At 51.4% G+C, this 24,173-nt stretch overlaps 1 protein-coding gene across 1 annotated transcript in view; it reads right to left on the bottom strand.

Annotated features, from left to right (window-relative positions):
• The window catches only part of ITGA11 (integrin subunit alpha 11), a 48,912-nt gene that overhangs the window by 10,230 nt on the left and 14,509 nt on the right, over window positions 1-24,173 (bottom strand). Inside the window, exons 3-19 of the mRNA XM_074155474.1 lie at window positions 18,250-18,359; window positions 15,908-15,999; window positions 15,583-15,697; window positions 13,917-14,044; window positions 13,117-13,265; window positions 12,229-12,373; window positions 11,314-11,479; window positions 10,179-10,249; window positions 9,246-9,390; window positions 7,359-7,507; window positions 6,925-7,065; window positions 5,720-5,923; window positions 5,128-5,258; window positions 4,282-4,448; window positions 2,693-2,835; window positions 1,453-1,563; window positions 1,135-1,220 (exon numbers count right to left, since the gene is read on the bottom strand). Of these exons, the coding sequence (XP_074011575.1) occupies window positions 1,135-1,220; window positions 1,453-1,563; window positions 2,693-2,835; window positions 4,282-4,448; window positions 5,128-5,258; window positions 5,720-5,923; window positions 6,925-7,065; window positions 7,359-7,507; window positions 9,246-9,390; window positions 10,179-10,249; window positions 11,314-11,479; window positions 12,229-12,373; window positions 13,117-13,265; window positions 13,917-14,044; window positions 15,583-15,697; window positions 15,908-15,999; window positions 18,250-18,359 (2,253 nt within the window). The remainder of the gene's footprint in view (window positions 1-1,134; window positions 1,221-1,452; window positions 1,564-2,692; window positions 2,836-4,281; window positions 4,449-5,127; window positions 5,259-5,719; window positions 5,924-6,924; window positions 7,066-7,358; window positions 7,508-9,245; window positions 9,391-10,178; window positions 10,250-11,313; window positions 11,480-12,228; window positions 12,374-13,116; window positions 13,266-13,916; window positions 14,045-15,582; window positions 15,698-15,907; window positions 16,000-18,249; window positions 18,360-24,173) is intronic.

The following is a 24,173-nucleotide window of genomic DNA, read 5'->3' as shown; positions in this document are numbered from 1 at the left end:
TTCCATGATTCTATGATCATTTTGCTTGTGATTGTTGGCTAACGGTGCCTAGCTGTCTCAGACCTAGGTAGGAGTTCTTAGTACAGCTGGGATGTAAGGGAAAAATAGATCCCATACCATTAGCAAAGGGTAAAGCTGGCACTGAGTTTCAGCCTGGCTGAGATCTACCTCCCAGTAAGTTTTCCAGCACAAACTCTGCAATGGCAGTGTCTGCTTTTACAGAATTGACGGGAGTTTGGGCATTTATTTCCTTTATGCAAAATAAAAAAGGAAAGGAAACTGTAGGACGGTGCCACCTTCAGAGCTCCACAGTGGGCAGCCGGGGTGCTGGTTTGAAGGAATAGCTCTATTCCTTCCAACAAACCACCTCAAAAGTGGTTTTCTCAGCAGAAATCACCTCGACATCGGCTGCTGTTGCAGAGAACAACCTGGTGCCCACTGATGCCATTGGGAAAGCTCCATGGGCTTCAGGAGGAACTGATCTAGAAGTCTGGCCCCTGGTGTCTGCCCATGATTATTTGTAAGACTCCAGTCACAAAAATCCATAAATAATCCCCTACTACAGCTCACTTCAACCTCCCGCAGCGCAGCCCAGACAGAACCAGTCATGTCCTGGGTTGCAGCCTCAGGACCAAAAACTTTACAGTGTTTTACAATAAATGCCGGATTACGGGATGCAAGTAATCTCCAGGGAGCAGCCCTGGGTCCAGGGGCCGCTGCTGTCGATGGGAGGTGGAGGTTCAGACTCCTGTGCTCCTAGATAACCTTTAAAGCTCTTTAAGTGATCAGATGCAGCGTATAATTATTTCTGCTGTGTGAGTCAAGCCTGTAATTGCCAAGTGGGTAATGCCAACCTTGCGTTTATTCCCCCCTGTTATTTTCTGATTTGTCTCCCTGGGGCTCATCACCATGGCATCAAATATTAGTTGTTTTGTGGATTCCCTGAAAAACCACTGATTGGTTCCAGGCAGGGAGAAGGCAGAGGCTCAGAGACCCACTGCCAGCGGAGGTGCCGAGTAGCACCTCGTGGTGGTGCTGGATGAAGGACCAGCCACGATGCCAGCATGGGTTGGGGGTGGGTTTTGGAGCCCCCAGCGACAACGGTTGGGAGGATGCTCTGAGTGACCTACTCACATGGCACTGGGCACATCACTTTTGGCATCCAGGACCAGATCAGGGACGCAGTGCTCATCCTCGTTGCACCCGTTCCAGAAAGGGACCTGAGAGGGATGACAAGAGCAGCTCGGTGACGCCGTGAGCCCCAGGCTGTACTCCAAGGAGAAGGGACACGGGCAGTGGTCCCAGGCTGCAGCGAATGCAAACACATCGCCATTACGGGAGGGATCAGGGACAACAGCCCAAAGATAAAGAAGAAAATGTTGTATTTGGCAATAAATCTGCTGATCAAGTGCCCGATAAACGGCACCCTGGGAGGTGGGTGCTGCCACCTACCGAGACCTTGAGTGAGGTGGGCCAGCTATCGTCCAGCATAGGACCGTTCTCGGGGTGCTCCAGCTCGTAGTCGATGGAGAATGTCACCGGCTTCACGTAGTCAGCCGTGTCCTGCGGCGGACAGAAAGCACCCTTGAGAAGGACAGGGCTCCTGCTCGTGGAGGGGCAGCATCAGAGAGCAAGGTAAGGCAGAGCTACACGCATGTGTGGTTATTTTATGGAATAAGAGCTTTGAAGTCTCATATACTTGGTGTGTGAGCATCCTTTCTCTCCAGCAAACCCTTCCCTAGGGACAGGGACAACCCGAACTCAGTGGTGCTACTCAACACCCATCTGATGGTGCGGGAAATGCTGCACCCTGGAGATGCTGGCTCCAAAAGATGGGTGCTCCAGGGCCACTCGCCTCGAGCCAGGCTCCCAGGGGACACAGAGCTGTCATGGAACCATGACTTGGGGCTCATCCAGCTGGTATCGAAGCTGCACATTTCCTGCAACTCTATGAGCTCCTTCCACACCTTGCCCCAGCCGCACGGGGTGCAGTTGGATGCTCTGAAGCGAGATGCTTCTTGGGCTAAATCACAAGCTCCATCTTGAGCTCCAGACTCAAATTTCCCAGAAGTTCACGGCAGTTCAGTCTAGGGCTTGGGGCCGGGCCAGTCTGGCAACTCGGCTTTCCCTGGCCTCCACAATTATTCTCATCATTCACTGGGAATGTTTGATTTTGGCCAGGTTTGTGCATCAGCTGTTCTCTGTGAGCAACGCAGAGGGTTTTGCTGGCTTCTGCACCCAGAGAGGGGGACCCTGATGGTCAGAAGGATGCAGAGGGTGAGAGCACTGGGGACTGGCATGGAGACGTTTGGTTCCCCAATGGAAAAAAAATGAGTTTTCACCGATTTTGGAGCAGGAGGACCAGCTTGACCCGGGCATCAAGAGTGCACGCCCTCCCTGAGGGCATGGCTAACGGCTCGTGGACAGTGCAAGCCGGGGCTACGATGAAGTCAGCGTTTGGGGACCCAGCAGCTGCCGTGGCCGGCAGCTCCATTCCTGACCACATCAAACCCAGTGAGAAGAAATTTGGGCTGGAGGACGAGGCTCATTTCCAGCCAACAAAGTTCCTCTGACCACGTCCCGGCGCATCGTTACTTTGCGCATGGTGGGGAGCGTCTCTGTTTGGGTGGCCGTCTCTCCCCTGGGGGCTGGCAGAGGAGGAGACCCCAGCCTTGTCCTCCTTGGCACTCACCAGGACATGGAACTGGAGCCTGTCGCAGTGCTCCTGCCCAGCGAGCAGCACCAGCCCCTTCTGTGTCTGCCGCTCCCCGCTCTCGTCCAGGTGAGCCCGCGGCGTGTACCTGCGCTCGTCGATGGTGGCATTGTACCGCAGCCCTGGAAGGAGAGAGAGGTTGGACTAGATGATCTCCAGAGGTCCCTTCCAACCCCATATCATTCTGTAATTCTGTGAGAGCAGCACCATCAGGGCTTCTCCCCACTCTTCTCCACTCGCCATGTAGCCACACCGGGGCAAAAATGGGCTTTTGTGCACCCAAACCCCTATTACCCCACTGTGGGGCGAGCAAGGGAGATGTGCTGGGGCACGGGACACCTGCAAACATCAGCAGCAGCCTCCAAAAGCCCCCAGATTCGCAGTTCTCCCATTTTTTCCACCCTTTTTACCAATATCAAGAGGGTGCTGAGGAAGACCAAAGGCCACCACGGCATGATGATCTACTCTCATGGGAGGAGTGTAGCAGGGAGCACGCTAAAGTGAAAATTGGGAAAATGGGGCTACAGTTGTTATTGCCTGTTTCTAACAGACATTTCCTTGGGGCAAAGCATCCACTCTCCAGGTCAAATGAGGAACTTTAAAAATGCATTATTAAAAAGACACTGTGTAAAACCTGTGCAGGGTATACACTTATTTGACTCATATATGCACATGCTGGTCTGTACCAGTTCTGGAGGTATTGTACTCCAGAACATTCTCCTCTCCCAGACGCTTTGCCACAGCAAAATGTGGCAAGATGTGATGCCCCAGCACACACCATCCACCAAGTGGCTCTTCTGGGTAGAAATAAGTGTAAAAGTAAATAAATAAAGGGGACCCCACTCGGCTTTTTGTCCCGCAAGCTCTGCAATGACAGCGGTTGGGAGGAAAACGCTAGGTTTTATAGCATGACTCAAAATTCTTGCTCTAGGGGATTGGGAGCTTTTCCTTTGGCTTCACTTGGGACCCGATCTCCCTCCGGTTGCAGGGGGCTGAGCCTCTATCGGCTGAGTCACGGGCAGCCGCCGGGTAGACTCGGGGTCACAGCAACACGCAAGAGTTTAAAAGCAGAGCTGGCCCAATAACTTCACAGAGATTCCCCGGAATATTAGGGAAACATGCACATCTGGCCAGCAGCTGCGTCCTGCCACTGCAGCGGGGAGGATGGATGAGCTCCGTGGGATGTGGTCCGGGCACGTCCTCTCCTGTCCCACTGCCCAGCCAGGTGGTGGTGACATCCCCGTCACACGCACCGCAGCAAAGCAAGCTGCAGGAGAGCTTGGTGCCAGGGTGTAGGTGAGAGGAAAGGTTAAACATAGGTGAGGTTGAGTTCTTGGAGTGTTTCTTGGCACTGCTTAATGGCAGAGCCACCGTCCCTGCTACATCAGCCAGCAGAGGGACAAAACTGTGGGTAAAAAGGGATGCGGCAGATGGCAACGTGCTCTCCTCCAGACATGCCAAGCTCCTGGATGGTTTCCCTTGGCAGAAGCAGGGTGCTCCCCTGGGGCTGGAGACCTAAACGAGGCATGAATTGGGTTTTTTGTCGTGCGAGCAGCTGTGCTGCTTACCCAGGCTGGCCGTCTGGAAGTGAGCTGAGAGGAAGACGGCGGTGAAGCAGATGAAGGCCGACATGCAAGTGGCATCCTTCCCGTTCCGCTTGCAGTCCTTGGTGAAGATGTTGATTTTGGAGGGCTCGAAGCGGATGCTGGCGTTGATCTGGACCACGCTGCGGGACCTGTGGGGCGAGCAAGGCTCAGGACATGTGCTGGGGCAGGGGATGCTCACAGACAGCAGCAGCAGCAGCCTCCAAAAGCCTCCAGATTCACCCTTTTCACACTTTTTCACCCTTTTTCCCAACATCAAGGAGGTGCTGAGGAAGACCAAAGGCCACCACAGCGTGTAGATCTACTCTCAGCTCATTTATGTAGGATTTGAAGAATAAACTCTCTTGCACGTATTTGCCTCCTGCTTATGACAATGAAGTAGCTCAGCACCACGAGCAGGATTTGGCCCCTGCATGGAAGTAGCACTTTCAAAGGCAGACCTCAGGGTGGCCCATCTCTGCTGGGCACGGCTACCCTCCACCCTGACAGCTTCAAGGGACTTTCCAAACATTAATCAATATTTGCAAATATTAAATTGTTCTTATTAAGTAAGACCAGAGGGAGCCCGGGCAAATCACCACAAATGAATCAGCTGGTTTGAAATTCTTGGGGTACTAATGATGACATTCGATGCAAAACCAACTCTGATGTCCTCCTAGGGTCCAAGTGCATTGAAATCCCATGGACAGGGGGTCGTTATTGCAGAAAGATGGGCCAAATTGTCGGGGGATCAGCTTTTCCCCCATCAAAATGACAGCCTATTGCAATGAGCCTTGGGCAGAGGAGGGTGCCAAAGGAGATACAACTAACCACAACAGCACGGCGTTCCCCAGAGAGCCGACAGCCAAGTCCACGAGCCCGTCTTCGTTCAGGTCCAGCTGCCCGTGGATGCTGCATCCGAAATACATCAGGCCGGGAGCGAGGTCGGCAGCTGCTATCCGCTGGAAAGCAAAGGGGAGAATCCAGGCTGGTTTTCAACCGGAGCATCCCTGCCGGCGAAGGAGGGGTTTGCCACCCCGACCTCCAAGATACCCCTTTCCAAGCGATCACACCGAATGTAATGTTCCAGGGAATGGCAGCAATTTCTCTTCAGAGACACCATCCAGAGATTTCTGCTGATTTACTCTGTATGTTTACTCTGTCTCTCACAAGTGTGAGAAATATTTTATCAACAGTAATCCATTGCACTCAGTGCTATGCATTGCCCCTAATTTCAAGCATATTTTCCATACCCTGTGTTTTCTTTGTCTTGGACTCCTCACAAGGGAAAATATCCAGCAATAATAATTAACAACGCAGTACTGCATGTGAATCGATCCTGCTCTATCAGTCCTTAAAATGGACACAAGTGACATCTATTCTGATGAAAAATGAGGACAACTGAAGCACCCGAGAGCTGTACCTGCTTATACTTCTTCAGGACGGTGTCTTTGAAGCCGAGGAAGATGTATATCGCTCCCTGGTGCTCGTCCTCCAAAGGTGCCCCGACGACAAGGTCGTTGTAGGAGTCCTGGTTGAGGTCGGGCACGGCGGCGATGCAGGAGCCGAAGCGGGAGTTCTGGTAGCTCTGCAGGTCTACAAGGGCACCGCTGGAAACGAAGCGGTTCTGCCGGGCCAGCCAAAGAGAAAAGGCAAAAAAAAAACCCACCCCAAAACGATCAGCAGCAAGCCTGGCAAGAGGAGAAAACCCTCAAAGGCAAGCAAAGAAGATGCGGTGATGTGTAAGCTGTTTCTCTAAGGAAGGAGGTGAGAGTCCTCCTGGGGCTGTAGGACTTTCTACTCAGCATGTCTTTGGGGATGGATGAGCTCCTCCCCAGCCCCACACCTGCTTTGCCTTCCTTTTATAGCAACTTATGTAAATAATTGCATAAAAAGTTGTGCTTTAGATGTTGGGACCACTCCGGGTGGGCTCTGCAGCCTTGGATGTAAAGCACGACCTGCTTGCTGCCCTGGACACCCCCAGAGCCTGATGGATTTGGTTCAGAAACTGTATTTTTAGCCAGCTTGGAGGGAGGCAGGAAAGCTGGTCCTGCCCCAGAGCGCTGGTGGGTGCCAGGGAAGGGGACAAGGGTGGCACGTGTCCTGTCTGTGCCCCGAAGCCATGGTGGGGGGACCGATCTTTCTGTTTCCTGTGACCCTGGGCAGGAGGGTGCTCTTGGAGGGAATGGTTTTGGGGGAAACAAAGTGGATGGAGATTGTTTCTCCAGAGAGACATTGCAAAGACCCCATGCACCCTGTGCATCACCTTCTCAGGGCCAGGGATCTTGCCTGGCTGGAAGCAGAGAAGCCTTGAGATGAGGTGGCTCCACTTCAGCACAGGCTGGACATCCTTCGCTGGCAACGAGCAACACCCCCCCCCCCGGCCCCCCGGACTGTTTAGAAACAAGAAAAACAGACAAATCCTCCCCGAGTCTCTCAGCAGCCACAACAGCAAAATGCTGCCAAGCCTCTGGACCGGGCTGCCGTGCCCCATGATGTTTGACGGGATCTGGTGGGTGCACGCAGCCTGAAGCCACCCCAGGGACGTGACACGAGGGGACAGAGTTCCCCTGCTAGCACCCTGGCCCCTGCAACCTCCCCAGCTCGCCCCGCCGTGCTGCCATGTACCTCCCGCAGGGTGTAGACATAGACCTTCCCCCTCTCCCTGCCCTCGCTGAAGTACATGGGGGCTCCCACGAGCAAAACATCGGTGACGCCGTCGCCGTTGACGTCCAGGGAGTTGATCTCGCTGCCGTAGTAGGAGCCGATCTGGAGGAGACAGAGGAGGTGATGGGAGCAATGTTCCCAGCGTGCAGGGGCACTGCCACAGCCCCCCCAGTGGGGACCGCAGGGATATTCCAAGCCCCATCCCTGCTACAGGGATCCCCCTCTCCCTCCCCGTGGTTCGGAGCTGGGGGTGCAGCGATGACCAGAACATCCCCAGCTGCCTGTGGATGCTGAGCCATTTAAACAGAATGATTTGCAAAATGAAGGGGGAGGATTTACCGAGGTGGAAAAAAAATCCACGCAGCATCCTCGGCAGCATGTGGCCCCGACGTTACCTGCTCTCCCTTCAGCGCCTGGTGGATGGTGAGGTTTCGGTTGTTGTGCATGCTGAAAATGATGACTTTCCCGGTGTGGTTGAACCTGGGCGCTCCCGCGACATAAATCCGCTCGTGCTCGGTGGAGATGACGGAGGAGACGGTGTAACCTGGATGTGGAAGCAGATGCAGGGTGAGCGGCTCCCTGCCTGCTCCTGATCCAGCGATCTGCTTTCCATTAGCCCCCAGCTGCTGACACAACTCTGGCCGCCTCCCAGGTCGGGAAGCTAGAAACCCAGATTTTCTTCAAAGATAAGAGTCATTCAAATGAAGCCCAGTGCCCTGACCCTGGGCTTTTAGCCACCTGCTCAGATCCTACCTACACCCTGAGCTGCTCAGCTGCACCCAGAGCTTTGGCAATGCTGAACACAGCTGGCAAACCCCGTGAAAAATCCTTCTCTAATCAACACAAGTCCAATTCCCAACCTGATAAGTGTTTTGTTCCATGGCTCACATCAAATGCTAGCAAGGTGTGTGCATGCCGGGAGCCTGCAGCCTGCACTGCTTCGTCAGGACCCCGGCTATGCCGCATCCCAAACCAGGCGTGAAAGACTTTGCTGATGCTTGACATTAACATCCAGAGCCCAATAAAAGCCACAAATCAATCAAGATCTGAGTCCTTATGGAAATAACCCTGAGTGAGCAAATGACCCTGAGAAATCCCTCTTTTCCCTCCAAGAAGGGTTATTTTCCATGCCGGGATCACCAACCCCACGGGTCGCATGCCAGGCTGTGACACTTCCCCGCGGTTGCAGATGAGCTTATGTAGGAATGTAACGCTGGGGCTGCAAAATCCTATTTTTCAAACCCAGCTCCGGGTTCCTGCGTGTTCACAGTCAGTTTTAAACGCTACTTAAATTATTAGAAACTCAAAGCATGGCCAACTGTGAAGCTGGATCAGATCACTCGGGGTCATATCCAGTTGAATTTTGAGTATCTCCAGGGATTATTGGGATTTATGCACTCCTTTCCCTGGGCATTGGCCTTACCTGGGGTCTCTGTCTCCCTCAATATTCCCCTCCTGGGGGGGATAATCCTAAACCAAGCATCAGCCTTGAAACCCCCAGGTCTTGGCACTGAGTGAGCTGGGCTGCTCAACAGCAAGATGCACCGGCGTTTCCTTAATATTTCTGGATTTTTTACTCCAGATAATGGGAAAGAAAGATCCCAGTTGAGCTCCCGGGTACTGCCATGGATACCCCTTGCACAACCGCAGCTGTCCCTGCTCCAGGAGCTCGCAGCCGAGCGCGGGGGACACTCTGCTGTCACCCCAAGAGATGAGCCATGTGTCCAGGGGCTGTTTGTGTCCCCAGTGGAGGAAGAAGCCCCGACTCACCGGTGGGCAACCCCACAGCATCCCACCCCCCTCCCTGCCATGGGGTGGCTCAGCCTGGCACGCACGTCTCTGACGAGAGGCTTCATTTCCCAAACCAGGCTGATATTTTTACTCCAGGCCTTCAGCAGCCGCACATGGAACGGATTAACCCAGCAGGTATTTCCTCCCTAGGCATGGAATTTCATCAGTTTTCTTAAAAAAAAACCATTCCAGTAAGCACTGTAGATGACCTCGGGCTGGCCGGTGTCTGAGCTACTTCTGCATTTAAATTGCTTTTGGGCTGAACGCCGTGGTCGACACTGGGCTCTTCCCAGGCGAGGATGCTCACGTACGTGGCATCCCCGAGCAAGGGACAACGCCAACGGGAGCTCACAAACAGCCCAGCACAGTACGACCTACGCTGGGAGTGCTGGCTGCTCTTAGTCATTTGAGAAATATGTTGTGCTTCCTATTATTAAGTCATAAAATCATGAATTCAGCCCTGGCAGGAGAGGCTCATTCGTCTTTCTCACCTAAATAGGCTCCATGATTTTTCAGCTCCTCCGGGAACTCCTGGAGATAAGATTCCCGCAAGGGAATGATCTTCCCGCTGCTGGTTTCCTTCAGGACGGCTCCATTCCAGTCATAGGCACCCACAGCCCCCAGCAAGATCCCATCCTGTGGGAGAACAGGAGTGGTTTGAAGATATTTCTTACCGAGTGAAGGCAATTCTTCCCCCCACTGCCCAATATGGACAAAGCCGACTCGTGCTGAGATGGTTGAGGGGACTGGATGGGCTGGTTCTGCGTGAGAACACGTATGGGGGTCCCTCAAAGCCCAAATCCTCCACTATACACTTCATGGAGGCTGCAGGGTGCAGAAGAGAAAAACAGAAAATGGTCCCTCCCAGAAATCTCACATTTTACAGAAAAAGAGGAGAAATCTCACAGATGGAAAAGAAAAAAGATAATCAATAATAATAATAATTAAAAAAAGATAATCAAGCAAACCATTCTCCAAAGCACACCTGGAAAGATGGAGATTTTAAAACATGCTGGAATGACATTTCCACCCCGTTCCTGTCTTTCCAGTGTGCTTTTCCTCCCCAGGATTAATTCCTCTTCCGTTATAATAACCCAGGAAAAGCCCAAGCAGAAATTCCTCCTGGCTTTTCACTCGGACCTGCCAGCCCGCAGAGCCCGTGGGCGGAAGGGGGCTGAGCATCCTCTGCATCCCACCACCCACAAGCACCTTCCCCCATGGCACGTCCCAACACCTTTAGGTCTCCCAGCAGCTCCCTTCCCCATGGGATAAACCACCAGCAACAGCATTTTCTTCTTTATTCTCCTGTTAGCAATTTAGCTTCATGATTAATAACTTGCCCAAACTACCCATCTTCCCCCCCCGCCCCGCAGCTGCCAACAACGATAAAAAGCAAAAAAAGAACCCCACATTTACTCTCTTACTTCCACAACATGCGATGAAAATCCAGTCTGGGACATTTCCAGTCCAAAGGAGATTTCATTCTTGTTGGTTCCTTAAAAAAAAAAAAAAAAAAAAGGAATTTGTATTTAATGGAGAGCTTTGCCTTCCTGGAGGGGCTGAGTGTCCACCTCCACCCCACCTGGGGCACATAGGACTTCAGTTGCCATAAACGTGCTTGTTTCTCCCTAAATCACCACAATTACGCAAATTTGTGCCATTAATAGACACTGGGAGCTCTGCCTTGGTGCGGTTCTCTCCTTTCCAAGCTGCGAGGCCACACAAAAATGTGGATTTAGAGGATTTCACTTCATAATTGCAACTAGGTGAAGCTTCTCGCCCAGGGAAGCTTTCTTCCGCTGAGAAGCATTGGGCTTCTCAGGGTGGACTGGACTGAGACAACTGGCAAACTGGTGGGGAGTTTGTGAGCTGGTTTGACCAAAATTCCCCCAAATCCCTAGATGTTTAATTTCCAGTGAAAGCTGTCCATCTTCTGTTTCAATTGTTCGTCCCAGGATGTGCTTTTCCTATGAAATTTAGATAAATTTAGTTTCGGAGACCGACAAACTTGTCACAAGGCAGACAGAAGTGCTGTCATTTTGAACAAAAATATTTTTTGATATTTAATTTCAGCCAATAAACCAAAAAAACCCCTCATATTATTCCCATAACCCTCGATGCCTGACATTCCAGGGAGTCTCTGGCAAACGGTGTGTGGTTTTTTTGCCTGTTTATAGCCCGGCAGGGATTGAGTGGAATTTGATGGGTGAGAAAGACGCTGACACCCAGATGACCCCCATTGCCAAATTTCCAAGGTTTGCTATAAATGACAGGGCCATCAAAGCTCTGCGAATAACAGTTGCAAGAATGAGGGGTCACCTTTTGAGGAGAGGGCATCTGTGCTCCTGATGCTTGAGGGATGGAAACCACTCAAAATGAAGATGTTTCTTTACATATGGAGATATTCAAAGTGTGATTTGAGGTTCTGTATCAAAGAGGTGTTAGGGAAACCCCCGGTGTGATCTGTTCAAATTCACCAAGTTGAGGACCAACAGCACATCTGAAGCAATCCACCAAAGCCTGGCCGGATGGGATGTGTCAGGGAGCAGCATCTCTCACCTTCCAAGCTAAATATCCTTTCCCCCAGCGCGTCCACGATGTCTTTGAGTGCTGCTTCATCAGTGACGTTAAAGAAATGCTTGTCATCTGGGTCGCTCGCTATAAATTTTATCTCATTCAAAAAGGCTTCGGGATTGATTCCTCTTCTGTTATAATAACCCAAGACCTAGGTTTGAAACAGAAAGGCGAGACTCAGGGGGGTTTCATGTGCTGGGTAGAGCCATCCCAAAGCACCTGAGGGGTGTCATAGAACCAGAGAATTGCAGAATGGTTTGGGTTGGAAGGGACCTTAAAGCCACCCCAGTGCCACCCCCTGCCCTGGGCAGGGACACCTCCCACCACACCAGGTTGCTCCAAGCCCCCTCCAACCTGGCCTTGAACCCCTCCAGGGATGGGGCAGCCACAGCTTCTCTGGGCAACCTGGGCCAGGCTCTCACCACCCTCACAGCAAAGAAGTTCTTCCCCAGATCTCATCTCAATCTCCCCTCTTTCAGTGTCAAACCCTTCCCCCTCCTCCTAGGGCTCCCCTCCCTGATCCAGAGTCCCTCCCCAGCTTTCCTGGAGCCCCTTTAGGGCCTCTCCCCGGAGCCTTTTCTTCTCCAGGCTGAACCCCCCCAACTCTCTCAGCCTGTCATGTGGAAGGAGCCTGACAGCCTTGGCCTCTGACACCCCATTGCGGGAGCAAACCAGGATTTGCCGTAATTCCTCCAGGCAGCCCAGGCTGGGCTCCCCTCATGGAATTCAGGTGCCTGGCGCAATGCAGGGTCCTGCCTGTCCCCAGCCACAGCCGAGCATCCCCCCGCCTCCTGCAAAAGCAGAACCAGCAGCGAGGACCCCTGTGAACACGCTGGGAGCTGAGCTCTGCACGGCTTTTGCAGCCGTTTGGCTGTTGAAATGCTCCCCCCCGAGACGTACCGCCACCGCGTATCTGGTGACATTGTCCTTCTCGCTGTCCTCGATCACCTTCTCCAGGTCTGGGCTGTCGTGCGACTCTCCATCTGTGATTACAATCATTACTCTCTTTGCCCCTTTCCGGCCACCTTTCTGAAACGCTTCCGAGCTGTAATTGAAGAGATGCCCTGGGCTGCTCAGCCTCGCCAAGGGGTCCGGTCCCAGCTCCCACCGCCAAACCCACCCCGTTTCCCACCGCCACAAGTCCCATCACCCACACCATAAAGCCCCAAGTGGCATCGGGTGGGCTACCAGCCCTTGGGGAGGTGCAAGGGGGTGCAGGACCCTCGGGAAACATTTTAGGGCTTTAAAAGGGTTTTTTTCCACTGACGGAGCCTTGCAGGAGAGGGGACTTGAATTCAGCAAAACGCCCTAAATCTGCAGCAGGTTGGGCTGCTGTAAAAATGGACAGGAGCGGGGGCTCATCCCAGATAACGGAGGAGCTGAAGGTGTGAGTGGGGTCTGTGCCGAGCTCCCTGGGACCCAACGGGGGGGCTGAGCGGTGGTAGCCTGGGCTAGGTGGCATCTGGGGTAGCATTTGGGGGCTGAGACCTCAGCTTTGGCTGCTTTCAGCAAGAAGATAACATTTTCAGAGCCCGTCTCCGCGCCCTCCTTCTGGTCCAGCCGCCGCCGAGGACCCAGCGGTTCTTACGAAGCATGGTTTGTAAAGCAACAATTAAAGACCAAGCGGTTTTGAAAAAAGCATTTTTAGCCTGGCGGTATCCCCTGCTTTCTAAGCAGTGAGAGAAAATGGAGGGGAGGAGAGGAAAGGAAAAAAAAAAACCACCAAAAAAAAACCCCAGCGATTTTAAACTTGTTATCAAGAGGAAGAGGAAGGTGAGGGATTTTTACCGAGCAAACTCTATCCCGTAAGCTGTCCTGGTTTCTGTACCTCCTCTTTGCTCTATGTGACTGGCAGCCGCTACCACATCTTTTACAGACCTGTAGTCATTTAAATGAAACTCGTGGACGACGTCCTCTCCGTACTGAACAACTCCGACCTAGGGATTAAAGGAATATCACAAAGGACACCAGCAACCCGCCGCGTAGCCGGGGCCTGCGACACAATGAGCATTGAAAATTAAGAATTAAATCAATCACTCTGTCCCGATTTGCCCCAGTTTTCCCTCTATGAGACCACTGATAATGCTCAGTTTTGATTCTATTTTCTGACAGCTCTCACCCCTGCCCTGCTATAAAGGTTTTGGGGTGACACAGACATGCTGAGCCCACAGCATCTCGAGACGGGACCCAACGGGGGTTATTTGTGCAAATTGTTGAGGATACCCCTGCCCAAATCCCTGCCCAAATCACCCCACGGTTATTAATAGGGAGAGGATGGAGAGCTCTTCACAGCTGCAACAAGCTGCTTCAGAACACGGCAATATTTCTATATTTCCGTATGATTTCATCCTCCCCGTGCCTGCTCGGGGTGCGGGTGCTGCTCTCTCCATCCCTCCTTTAGGGGCATTAATGTGAGTGTTATTTCCATGGGCTCAGCTTTAAAATCCACACACCGAAAGTTTATTACGAACAAGCAGGGTGCCAAATTCCAGCATATTGGCAGAAAAGGGATGCTAAAACAACCCCGTGAGCGTGGCCAGGGGACTCTGCCCGACACGGGGGGACCCACGAGTTGTGCAGGGTCTTACTTGTATCTGGCCGGGGCCAATATAAAATTTTTTCAAGATGTTGATCAGGAAGTGCTGCACTTCAACCCAAGGATATATGCTGTTTGATCCATCCAGAACTATGATTATGTCCATGTACGTCTGGCATCCTGTGAAAAATATGCAGTGTGTTATTGAAAGCTCTTGGCAACGCTTGTAAAGGGGAGATTTATGGCTTCATTCCTCACAGTCAGGTACGTGCTCTTATGATTTCTTTGAAAAAAAAATATATCTCATTTCAATCATTCATAAAGACCTTTGGTCTTCAACAAGGTGGAGAGAAGCCACAAGCATCCTCTCTGCCGAGAAAAGACCGGATAACTTTCTAAGAATAACACTCAGCGAGGTCTTTTCTGATTCAGATTTGGACCTTTATCTGGTCTAATATAGTTGCATACTTCAAAGAGTGGCCCGCTGCAGGCAGGATCCAGCCTCCGGTCCTCCCGCAGAGCCATGCTTTACCCCTGAGTCACTCCTCAGCCCTGCCTGTACTCACCATATAACGCATTTCCTCCCCTTTCCCGTTAAATCCTCCAGCGACGAGGCAGCCAAGAACCCCAGCGGGGACCCCAGGACTCAGCTCCACAGCACGAGCCATGAAGGATTCAGGCAGTCAACTGGTTTTCAGCATTGAAAATTGCTCAGCATCACCTCTCTAGCTTGCTTATATTTTATAACATAATTTAGAAAAGTTGCAGAAAACCAGAAGATGCTGAATTTTCCAGTGAGAAATATCTATTGGTTGCTCTTTCCACCTTCTATAGTCTTTTACGGGTTAGGCATCCATGGACTGGGGTCTCACATGAGTCTCTCCATCACTGTGGTCCTCATCTGTGTGCCACCACCTCGATCCCCCGCTCACCCCGGGACCCAGGGAGAGGAGCATCCATCCCACATCCCACTTGCTGAATGATAACACTCGGCTCGTTAGTCAGCTTCTCTCTAAAAAAAAACAATTACCCTTTGCAGTGAGGGTTAAAAGCATCTCCCGGCCATAAAGAGGGAAAGCACACTGAGAATTCTGTGGTGGGCTCTGCCTTTGCTGCCTCTGCCCCCCAAAAGTCCCCTTTTCACATGCCCTGCTCCATGTTGTGAGAATTAATCAACAGCAAAAGGGTGATGGAGCTGGGGCATCGCACCCTGTGCCCGGCTAGGCCAAGGAGCTTCTGGTAGCCCTGATGGGGCAGGAGAGGCTTCTGCAATTACTTACCACCTACAGGGAAGCCAGGAAGCTTATTTAATACCTCAAAATAAAAGCACGTACCCGAATTTACAAATTCGGGCCAAAATATTTAGCTTTCCATCAATGAGCTCTTTCTTTTCTGTGGCCAAGGTCTGAATTCTTTCCCTATTTTGCCTTCCTAGCTGTGCTGATAAAATATTCTGGATACTTTTCTTTCTGGTTTTGGAAGAATAAGGTATTTTTTGTCCTCCCTGGGTGTCAGTCAAAAGGAAAATGTTTACCAGATGTCTGTGTACGTAACCCCCTTTGAATCACTTCCCTGCAACCATTTCCTCTGCTCTCTTGCCTTCGCTCAAACACTGACATCGCTTTGTTTTCTCAATGGGACTGAAGCGATTAGAGAACAGAAATTCCCTCCGACTTCAAAGGCGGGGTTAGAGCTGCAGGGCAGATTGTTTCCCCTACTCTGCAGAGCCGGAGCCACCGTCTTGGAGAACCTGAAGTTGGAGTTGACCCGGGAGCACATGCCCGTGGTGTAGTAGGAGCTCCCGCACTCGTGGGACCAGAGAGGGCTGCAGGCCTGGGGGGGGGGAAGAAAAATCAACCATCAGGGATGAGACTAAAATTGCCACTTTTTAATTGTTGCTTTGCAAGGGCTCTCCTCTCCTTTGGCATCTTTTTCCCCATGGAAGGTGAGGTTTCTGAGCCCTGCTGTGCACACAGCATATATACAAATACACAGAGAGGGGTATTTGTATGCCGGCTGTGCCAAAAGCCCCCTGTTTCTCACCAGAAAGCTGTTGTCCTTGGGGTTAGTGGCCAGGCTGAGGCCGAGACGCATGTTGTCCTTCCTCTCGGAGACGTTGGAGAGCGTCACCCGTCCTTTAGAGAAAGGATGTGGTTAGAGACAGCCGCTGGGAGGGGATGCCAGCCACCCCCTCGCCATGTCCCCATCTTGCCCCTCGGCATCTCTGGAGCAAGAGGGAACCCAGCTCAACACCAGAGGAGAGCTGTCTGGGCATGCTTATGCTGCAGAATTTGTGCTTTTGGGTTTTTTTGGAAAGAGCTGTCAAGATGAGAATTGGGTTTTTTTTCTTACCAACCGACAATGGTTTCTTTCTTTCAACCAATAAAGAGGAACGTCTGCTGGGGACTGGAGCTGTGAGTCAGAGACAGCATCTCTTACACAGTCAATATTTAGGAAGAAACCCCTCTGAGCAGCTCCAGCATCTCATCTTTTATTGCCAGGCCAGCAGGCATTTAGTGGCTGATTTATCTTTCATTTCCCATGTCAGCCCAGAGACCAGGAACGGTCCCCGGGGCAGCCCTGTCTTTCTGTTAGTGCTAATAATGCTAATATCCTTTAGCTGTGACACAAACGCTGCTTAAGCCCTTCGTTCCTCCAGCTCAGCTCCATGAGGGCATCAAATCTCCCTCTGCCTGGGGGGGTCCAGCCATGCCAACCCCCAGCCACCCTCTCCCTGCTTCAGGGTTCTAGGCAATGCAGCTCCCCACAACCCAGGGCTCCCCTTTTGCTGTCCTGACCGAGAATCAAACCGAGAAAGGGGACATTGGGCAGTAAATGGTAAAATTGGGGTGTTGGTTTCTCTGCCTATGGCCTTGGGAAGTTTCTTGCTGAGGTTTAAACTGAAGGGAAGCTCAGCCCCCAGGTGTAAACCCAGATCCACAAGTCGGAGCTTGAGGGAGCCCAGCCTGATGCTGAGCAGCCTCCAGCAGCCCCTCGCTTCTCCCCCTGCAGCCCCCTCTCACCCACGCACCCTGAGCTTGCCCTGACCTCCTGTCTCCATGCAAAGCCTGAGAAAAAGGGGCTTTATCCCACTTTATAAACTCTCCAGGATGCCGGCTGCGGATGCTGACACCCCGCTGTCCTGCTCTGGTACCCAGTAGGCTACACCTTGCACCCGTGGCCCTGGGATGGGGAGCAGGATGCTCCCCGCCAACTCCTGCATCCACTGCCCCCTCGGTGTGGGAAGGGCAGGGGCAGAGCCCCGGGTCCCACGACAGCTCATCCTTCTCCACGCCACGGTCATCTCTGCCGCAGGCTCGCTGTCAGCTTGACATCCCCCAGGGCAGCTGCGCGTCTGGTTTTACTCAAAGGGCCTCAGTGGATTGTGCTAACTAGACAAGTTAATTAGGGGAAAAAAAAAAATGAAATAGGATGTGCTTGTGGCACTGATCTTTTCATCTGAAACTCGTTTCCAATGGAAAAAAGATTGCTTTTTAGCAAGATTCAAATTTACACACACAGGAAATTTATTTCCTTGAAGAATCTCAATGTTCTCACAGCAAATAACAAACAAAAAAAAAAAAGGAAAAAAGAAAACAATGTTAAAAAAAAAAAAGAAAATATTTGGAGCCAATCAATCAAACATTGCAGCTCATCCAAAGTTCCTCCTCTCTTATCAGCTCTTATAGAAACCCAGGACAGTTCAGATTCATAATGATGAAAAATAAAGTGAGAACAGCTGCTCCAGATGCTCCAGTGTTGAAAAATTCTAGACCTTGCCCCCAAATCCCAGCGATGCTCCTCAGGACCATGAGAAAGTCCCTATCTCTCACGTTCCCTGCTGAGACAGGGATGTACCCATCGGGTGTCCCACCTTGAGCAGCAAAGGGGACTTGTCCCCCCTGTGCTTTGCATTACCCCAACCCAGGGAGGGCACGTCCAGATATCGTGATATTGTGCTGTTGGCACGGTTGGGGCTGGACCAGCACGAGAAACCCTGAGAAAGAGCTCGCTCCCTCCATCCAGGGAGATGGGATTGGGAAGTCTGCCAGACCGGAGTCAGGTATTTCCTAGCGGGACCATTATCCATCAATAAGTTTATCCTGATCATTTAACAAACCAATTCAAGCTCTATTAAAAAAATAATTTTTTTACTTCCAATTCACTTGATTTACCTGAACGTTGCTTAAAGCTCAGCACTGGGAGTAGCGTGAACACCTGAAATAATTCCTTAACTAAAAATTCTCCCAAAACATGCAGTCCTCGTGCTTCTGGGGACAATCTGGACAATACGAGAGGGTGCCTCTTTACAGACTGAAGCAGTGATAAAAAACACCGCGTTAAAAATGCCCGGTTCCCCTGGCTGCCCCGGGGGTGTGCGGTACCTAGGTTGAGTTTGGTGCAGTTGCTGTGGGTGTCGCTGGTCACCGGGCACTTGTAGACATCTCCCGTCTTCTGCTGGCCGTTGGTTTCGTAGGGAGCTCCCACCACCAGCCTGCAGGAAAGAGGGGTCCGTCAGTGCCCAGAGGCTGGATGGGAGGTGTGGAAGCAAACCCACAGCCATTGCTGGTGGGGAATAAAATGATTCCCAGCCCAAGCTCCCGGTACGTGGGTCAGGAGGTGTCAGGAGAGGGTCTCTTGCTGGGAGGACACCATCATTCCCCCGACCTGACTCAGTGCAAGCAACAAAACCACTATTTTGACTATTTTGACTTCCCCTTCCCACGACAGCAGGCAGCAATAAGCCAGGGATGATGACTCACTGCTGCTTAGAGGTAATGGCCATCAGATGGAATGGGGGCGAACGAATGCCTGGCAGTGAGCAAAGTCTCCAAAACCATCTGGCAGCACGGGGAGGAGTGGGGGACCCCCATCACCGCGTCAGCTCACGGCTGGCACCTCACCAGGATGGCACAGAAACCCTCAGCATCCATCTGAGGTCCCCACGGCTGCCCCTGGGAAGGGGGGACAGAGGTGCCCCCCCCCTCAAGGTAGGAACCTTGAGGTAGGAACCTTTTCATGCCAAGAGTATCTTCAGGACATGGATGTGTAAGAAGGACAATTCCCCAAGGAATACCTAGGAGCTGGCACAGCAGTAACTGCAAATCACACTGGGATCCACAAGGACTTTTCCCCACCAAAAGGCTGAAAAAGTGAATTTCCAGTTTTGCTCCAATGTGGGTTTTCTCTTATAAGCAGCCCAGAGCCATACATTTTGACCCCCAGCTCAGCGGTGAGTGAGGATGTTGGGCATCTATCTGTTCTTTCAAATAAGAGGAGCTGATAAAAACCCACATACACCCACCAAGGGTGCAGGCCACTAGTTGAGATGTATCTGGGACATTGCAAGCATTTTTCTCACTTTTTCTTGCGGATTTGACCAGAATAGTACAAAACAGCAAACCAAAGGAGGAAGAGAGCAGGACCTGAGGAATGTGACCATTCCTTACAGGCTAGTTCAAAAATACTCCGAACCACGGGTTATTGGCGTCTTCTGCTCCCAATGTGTTAGCCCAAAATAAATCTGCACCAAAGTCCTATCGGTGGATGCAACCATCCAAGTCCGGATCGGCAGATAAACAGGAGCTCCTTAGTTCTGCACCGCCCCGACCCGGCAAAGCGACCATCCCCGGCACAGATGTTCCCTGTTACACCAGAAATGGTCTTTTTTTTTTTTTTTAAAAAAAAAAAAAACGCTGCTTCTGCAAAGGCACTAAACACTCTTTCTTTTATTCCATCGCTATAAAACGGAATTGCTCACCAAATTAAAACCTCCGAAAATCTAAGCAGCGTTTAAAGATTCTCATGGAAATACTTCCTGTCTTACAGCTTCATTGCTAACAAGGAGATTAATTAGGGGAAAATAATAACCATCTGGAATGGTCCTCAATAGCATCCAGAAGCTCAGGGAAATTTGGTACCTTCTCCCTGACCTGTACAAGGAGTTTTCTCGTGTCCCTCTGCCTCTGCCACACTATCGATGCCCATTCGCTCGTGGTCAGAGACGGGGGGGGACTGTGGGGGATGTGAAAGGGTGTGGGAGGGGGAGAGAAAAAGACTTCGAAAGTTAAAAGAAATAAAGGTTGTGACATCTCAGGAGATGACGTTCTCATTTTTAAATTCTTCATTCCAATTGAAGAATTTAACTCAGACAGAATTTAACATGAAATTCTCAGTGCAGCTCCACTTTAATCCCCCCCTTCCGCTTTGATTATCCCCCACAGCAGGAAAATCCCAGCGGAGACTTTCCCATTAATTAATATTCACATATTAATACTATCACACCAGCCATTAATATTCCCGACATCAGGGGAATCTCTTTCAAAGGCGAGACGATGACGAGGATGAACCACCCATTCCCCCAATTCCCCTGCCCTACGTCAGGGCTGGAAGCTCAAAGAAAAGCCCAAATATTTACAGACTCTGCCACGAATGCAGAGGGGTTGTGAAGCTCAAGAAAACAGAATTTTTGTTTCCCAGAGACAATGGCATTGTTTTCCCTTTTCGGTTAAATTTAAATGATTAGTTAGCTGGAGCTGTCAAATTCTCATGGAAACTTGGCAGCTCGGGAAAGGGCTTTTCCAGCTGTTTGAAAGGTGCCGGTCGCAGGGATGTGTGAAGTGTTCCCTGACATCGGCTCTCAGAGATGCTGCTCACAGGTTGCTTACAAACCCCTTCCTTTACTTTGTGGTCTATAAACCTGCGCGCTAAATAGTTTGGTTTGGTTTTCCCTGAAAAAAAAAAAAAGTCCCATCCCAAATCACCCAAATCCAATTGGAGCATCCTCCAGGGAGCCACCCCCTGTTCCATCCCAGCTTTCTCCCTCCCCGTGCACCCTTGGGTCACCCCAAATCTCCCCCCCAGCCCTCCCCGGAGGGTTGCAATTCCCCCACCCCCTCCGGCCACAAGCAAAGCCCTCTGCAAAGAGCGTAGCGGCAGGCCCTTGCGTCACGGCTTGGCTAATAAATGAAGCTTTAAAAGAAAATAAGAACCAAACAAGCCCGCCCTCGCCTTCCTTTTCATGTGCTCCTTATGGAGAAAACAAAAGCAAAGCAAAGGGATTAAATGTGAAAAGCGCAGACTGCTCAGAGCAACATGTCTGAGGACATATTTTTAACTTTCATCCTGGGAAAAAACAACACCACAAAAAAAAAAAAAAAAAAAAAAAGGAAAACCAGGCTGTTGGTGGAAATACCCGAGGAGCCTCCGCTCTGCCTGTGCAGTGAGGGGAGTGGAAACTGAATTTCTGCTTTGCCAGCAAACCGGCATCCGCAGCCGGGCTGGGTCCTGCTCCCCCGTGTCCTGCCCGGGCTGGGGACGGGATGACTCTCTCTGTCACCGCAGGCTCACAGCAAACCCCAAAACGATGTGTCAAGCTCAGTTTGCAATTTTTTTTTTTTTTATTTCATTACACGTGCACAAGTGGCCTGCACAGTGCTTCTAGCACGGCAGGGCAACATAAACCCCCAAACGCTGCCGTGCTTCAGTGTCTGAAGCAATTACAGTCACAGCTTCTCGGCAGCGATTGAATTATTGGGGTATTTTTATTTTTTCCCCCATAGTTAAAACATTGTCGGGTGAAATTCCCTGTGTCACAGAAATTAATTCCTGCCAGTTGTCTCGCTGCTAAACCCAATAAATGGCGTTTGGCTGGAGCACACATCTCCCAGAACAACATCCGTCCTTGATTTGAAGGCATCAGGCGATGGAGGAGCCAGCGTTTCCCTGGGAAATTTCTCAGAGAGTTCAGCGCTTAAAAATTGGTGGCCATTTGGATGTACCTGTAGGCTCCTGCGCTGATCCAAAGGGACGTGCCCGTCCCCAGCATCCCCTCCCAGAGGAGTCTACTACCACCATCAAGCCACCTGCGACAGTCCTGGGTCTGGTTCTGCTTCGTTTATTTAGTCCCAATTTATCTTCATTTATTATTCTCTATTGCATAACTTTTAAATTCTCCCTATTGCCCCTGAAGTGCTGTTGGCTTTTACCTGCACTTTACTAACCAGCATCTTTTCCCCAGCCCCTTGCCCCATACACACCGTGATCCCAGCCCCCAGAGACCCCTCAGCCTTTTTGCATCCAGCAAATTCCTGACTTTTTAAGGGAATAACCCCCTGCCTGGCACAGCAGGCTCCCTGGGTACATTGCGGAGAGGTTGCAAAGCTCATTTTGAGCCTTAAAATATTTTGATTAAATGGAAAGAAATCAGGAAAGGAAGGTATGTCTAGCTGGTGATGCGGGAATGCGGGGGATTAGGGAGGAATGGAGAAGCAGCTATGCTTTTCACAGGATTTTTCAATCAATGGGACACTTAATCTCCTGCAAGGCAAATTCACTCGCGGTTAATTTATTCAAGATGGAACTGGATGAAGAAGTGATTAAGGAGGTTCAGGAAAGGGAAAGTTCAGCTGTGGAAAACTTTAAATGGGATCGGGGCTCTTTGGAGGGAGTGTGACAGAGGAATGGACTTTGAAATGTTTTTCTCCACGTTGGCAACGGTGGAAAAAAATACCTAGTGGGAGTCCAAGGAGAGGCAGAAACTGCGGAGGAGTCAAGGAGATGGGGGCACAGGAGGATGTGGGACCTGAAAAAGAGTCCTTGATCTGACAGCAGCTTTCTGTGTGGCCTCTGGCAAATCATTTTATCAATCTACGGTGATTTTTTCATCTTTAAATATGAGACAGCTCCACTGAAGAGCACAGGCAACGCAGGATGGCTCTGGGGGTGGTGACCCCATCACATTGCAAGGGCAGCAGTGGGCAGACTGGTGTCCTGGCCAGTTCTGCTCACCGTGAGCAGATAAAACCCATATGTTGGTGACCAAAGGCCACCACAAAAATGCACCTGGGACAGACAACTGTGGCCGAGCGCCAGGTGACCTCCAACATGGACTCAGAGAGGGAGTTCAGTGGTGAGGGACAATGTCCCTGGGCACTGCTGATGATCCTCTCCACCCAGGGGAGCATTCTCCTCCTGGCCACGGCTGTTTCACCCACACCTTTCTCTCCTCCATGGAACACGGTCTCATCCCAATGCATTCCCGACCATCTCCAGCCCTCACACTGCTTCTGGGCCCACATCCTTCATGCAGCTCTATAGGGGCTCTTCTTCAGCGCTCAGCTTTTGGCTGACTCATTACTGACGAGTCATTCGGGCTCGTTATTTAGCAGTGATTGCAGGGGAGTGTTACACCCTTTGCGAGACCTTTTTGCCCGGTGAATACCTCCAAAATCAACCCTCGGCAGAAGCATTCCTGGTGGAGGCATTGGACCCTCTCCCTCACTCCCAAGTCTCCCCTATCATCCTAATTAATAAACAACCTACTAACGGCAGAATAGTCACAGTGCTCCATCCGCTCACGTTTGGTGAGTTTTAGGGGATTTCTCTCACACGACCTCCTTGTTTTGGGGTTTGGGTCCCACTGACCTCACAGTGCCCAGTGCAGGTCCAGACTCAGACCCGCTCCTGGGCAAGAGCTTGGTCCCCATCCCTGTCCCTGCAGGATGGTGTCCATCTCCCACCGAGGCACACAAGCACCCTCGAGGGTTGTTTGGGTTTGTTTTGGTTTTTTTTTTTTTTTTTAAAGGCTGATCGAGGTTTTCTCTGCTTTATGACAAACCCTCTCATTGCAAAACGAAACACAAACACGGCTGTAATTTACCCAGCTGTTCCGCGCCGAGCCGGGAATGGATGCTCCTAATTACACAGCCTGTTCCCACCACAGCGCGGGCTGCAAACCCCTCCCGTGGCCGGGCAGGACCCCGCCGGCCATCTCCCCCCAACGCCAAGCGGCCACGTCACGGGAACAGCCCCCAGGGGACCCGGGAGCAGGAGATGGGACCGGAGAGGGAGGGAAGAAGGGTCCGAGCGCCTCGTGCTGCTGCAGCAACTACACGGCCGCGGCAGAAAGCAAAATTACCAGCGCTCTTCCTTAAAATAGCGGATGACGGGTGCGTTGCAAAACACGGCTGAGGAGCTCGCAGAATATTGTGGTCAGCAGTAATGATACTTTCTTATTTTTCCTGGTGTAATTTTTTCCCTTTTACTTGGGGATATTGTAATAAAGAGGTGTTTACAGGCGAGGCCCGACAGTGATTCTTGGCCCGGATGGGGGTTTCCACGGCAGCCTTTGGAGCTGCTGGCGGATGCTCTCTGCCGGCTGCACGTGGCCATCAGGACCCGTCTCTGGCTTTCTTCTGGAGGTTTCCAAAGCAAACATTGATCTGTGACTCTGGTTCTCACCAGGTGCCTCTTGCTTTCCCCAGGCACCCATTATCACCAGCTAACGGCATTTGGGGGGGTTCCCCCA

This window comes from Numenius arquata, chromosome 11 (assembly GCF_964106895.1).
Source record: "Numenius arquata chromosome 11, bNumArq3.hap1.1, whole genome shotgun sequence".
Taxonomy (NCBI): Eukaryota; Metazoa; Chordata; class Aves; order Charadriiformes; family Scolopacidae; genus Numenius; species Numenius arquata.
Note: the sequence above shows the minus strand (reverse complement) of the source record. Positions and strands in the feature narration are given on the sequence as shown.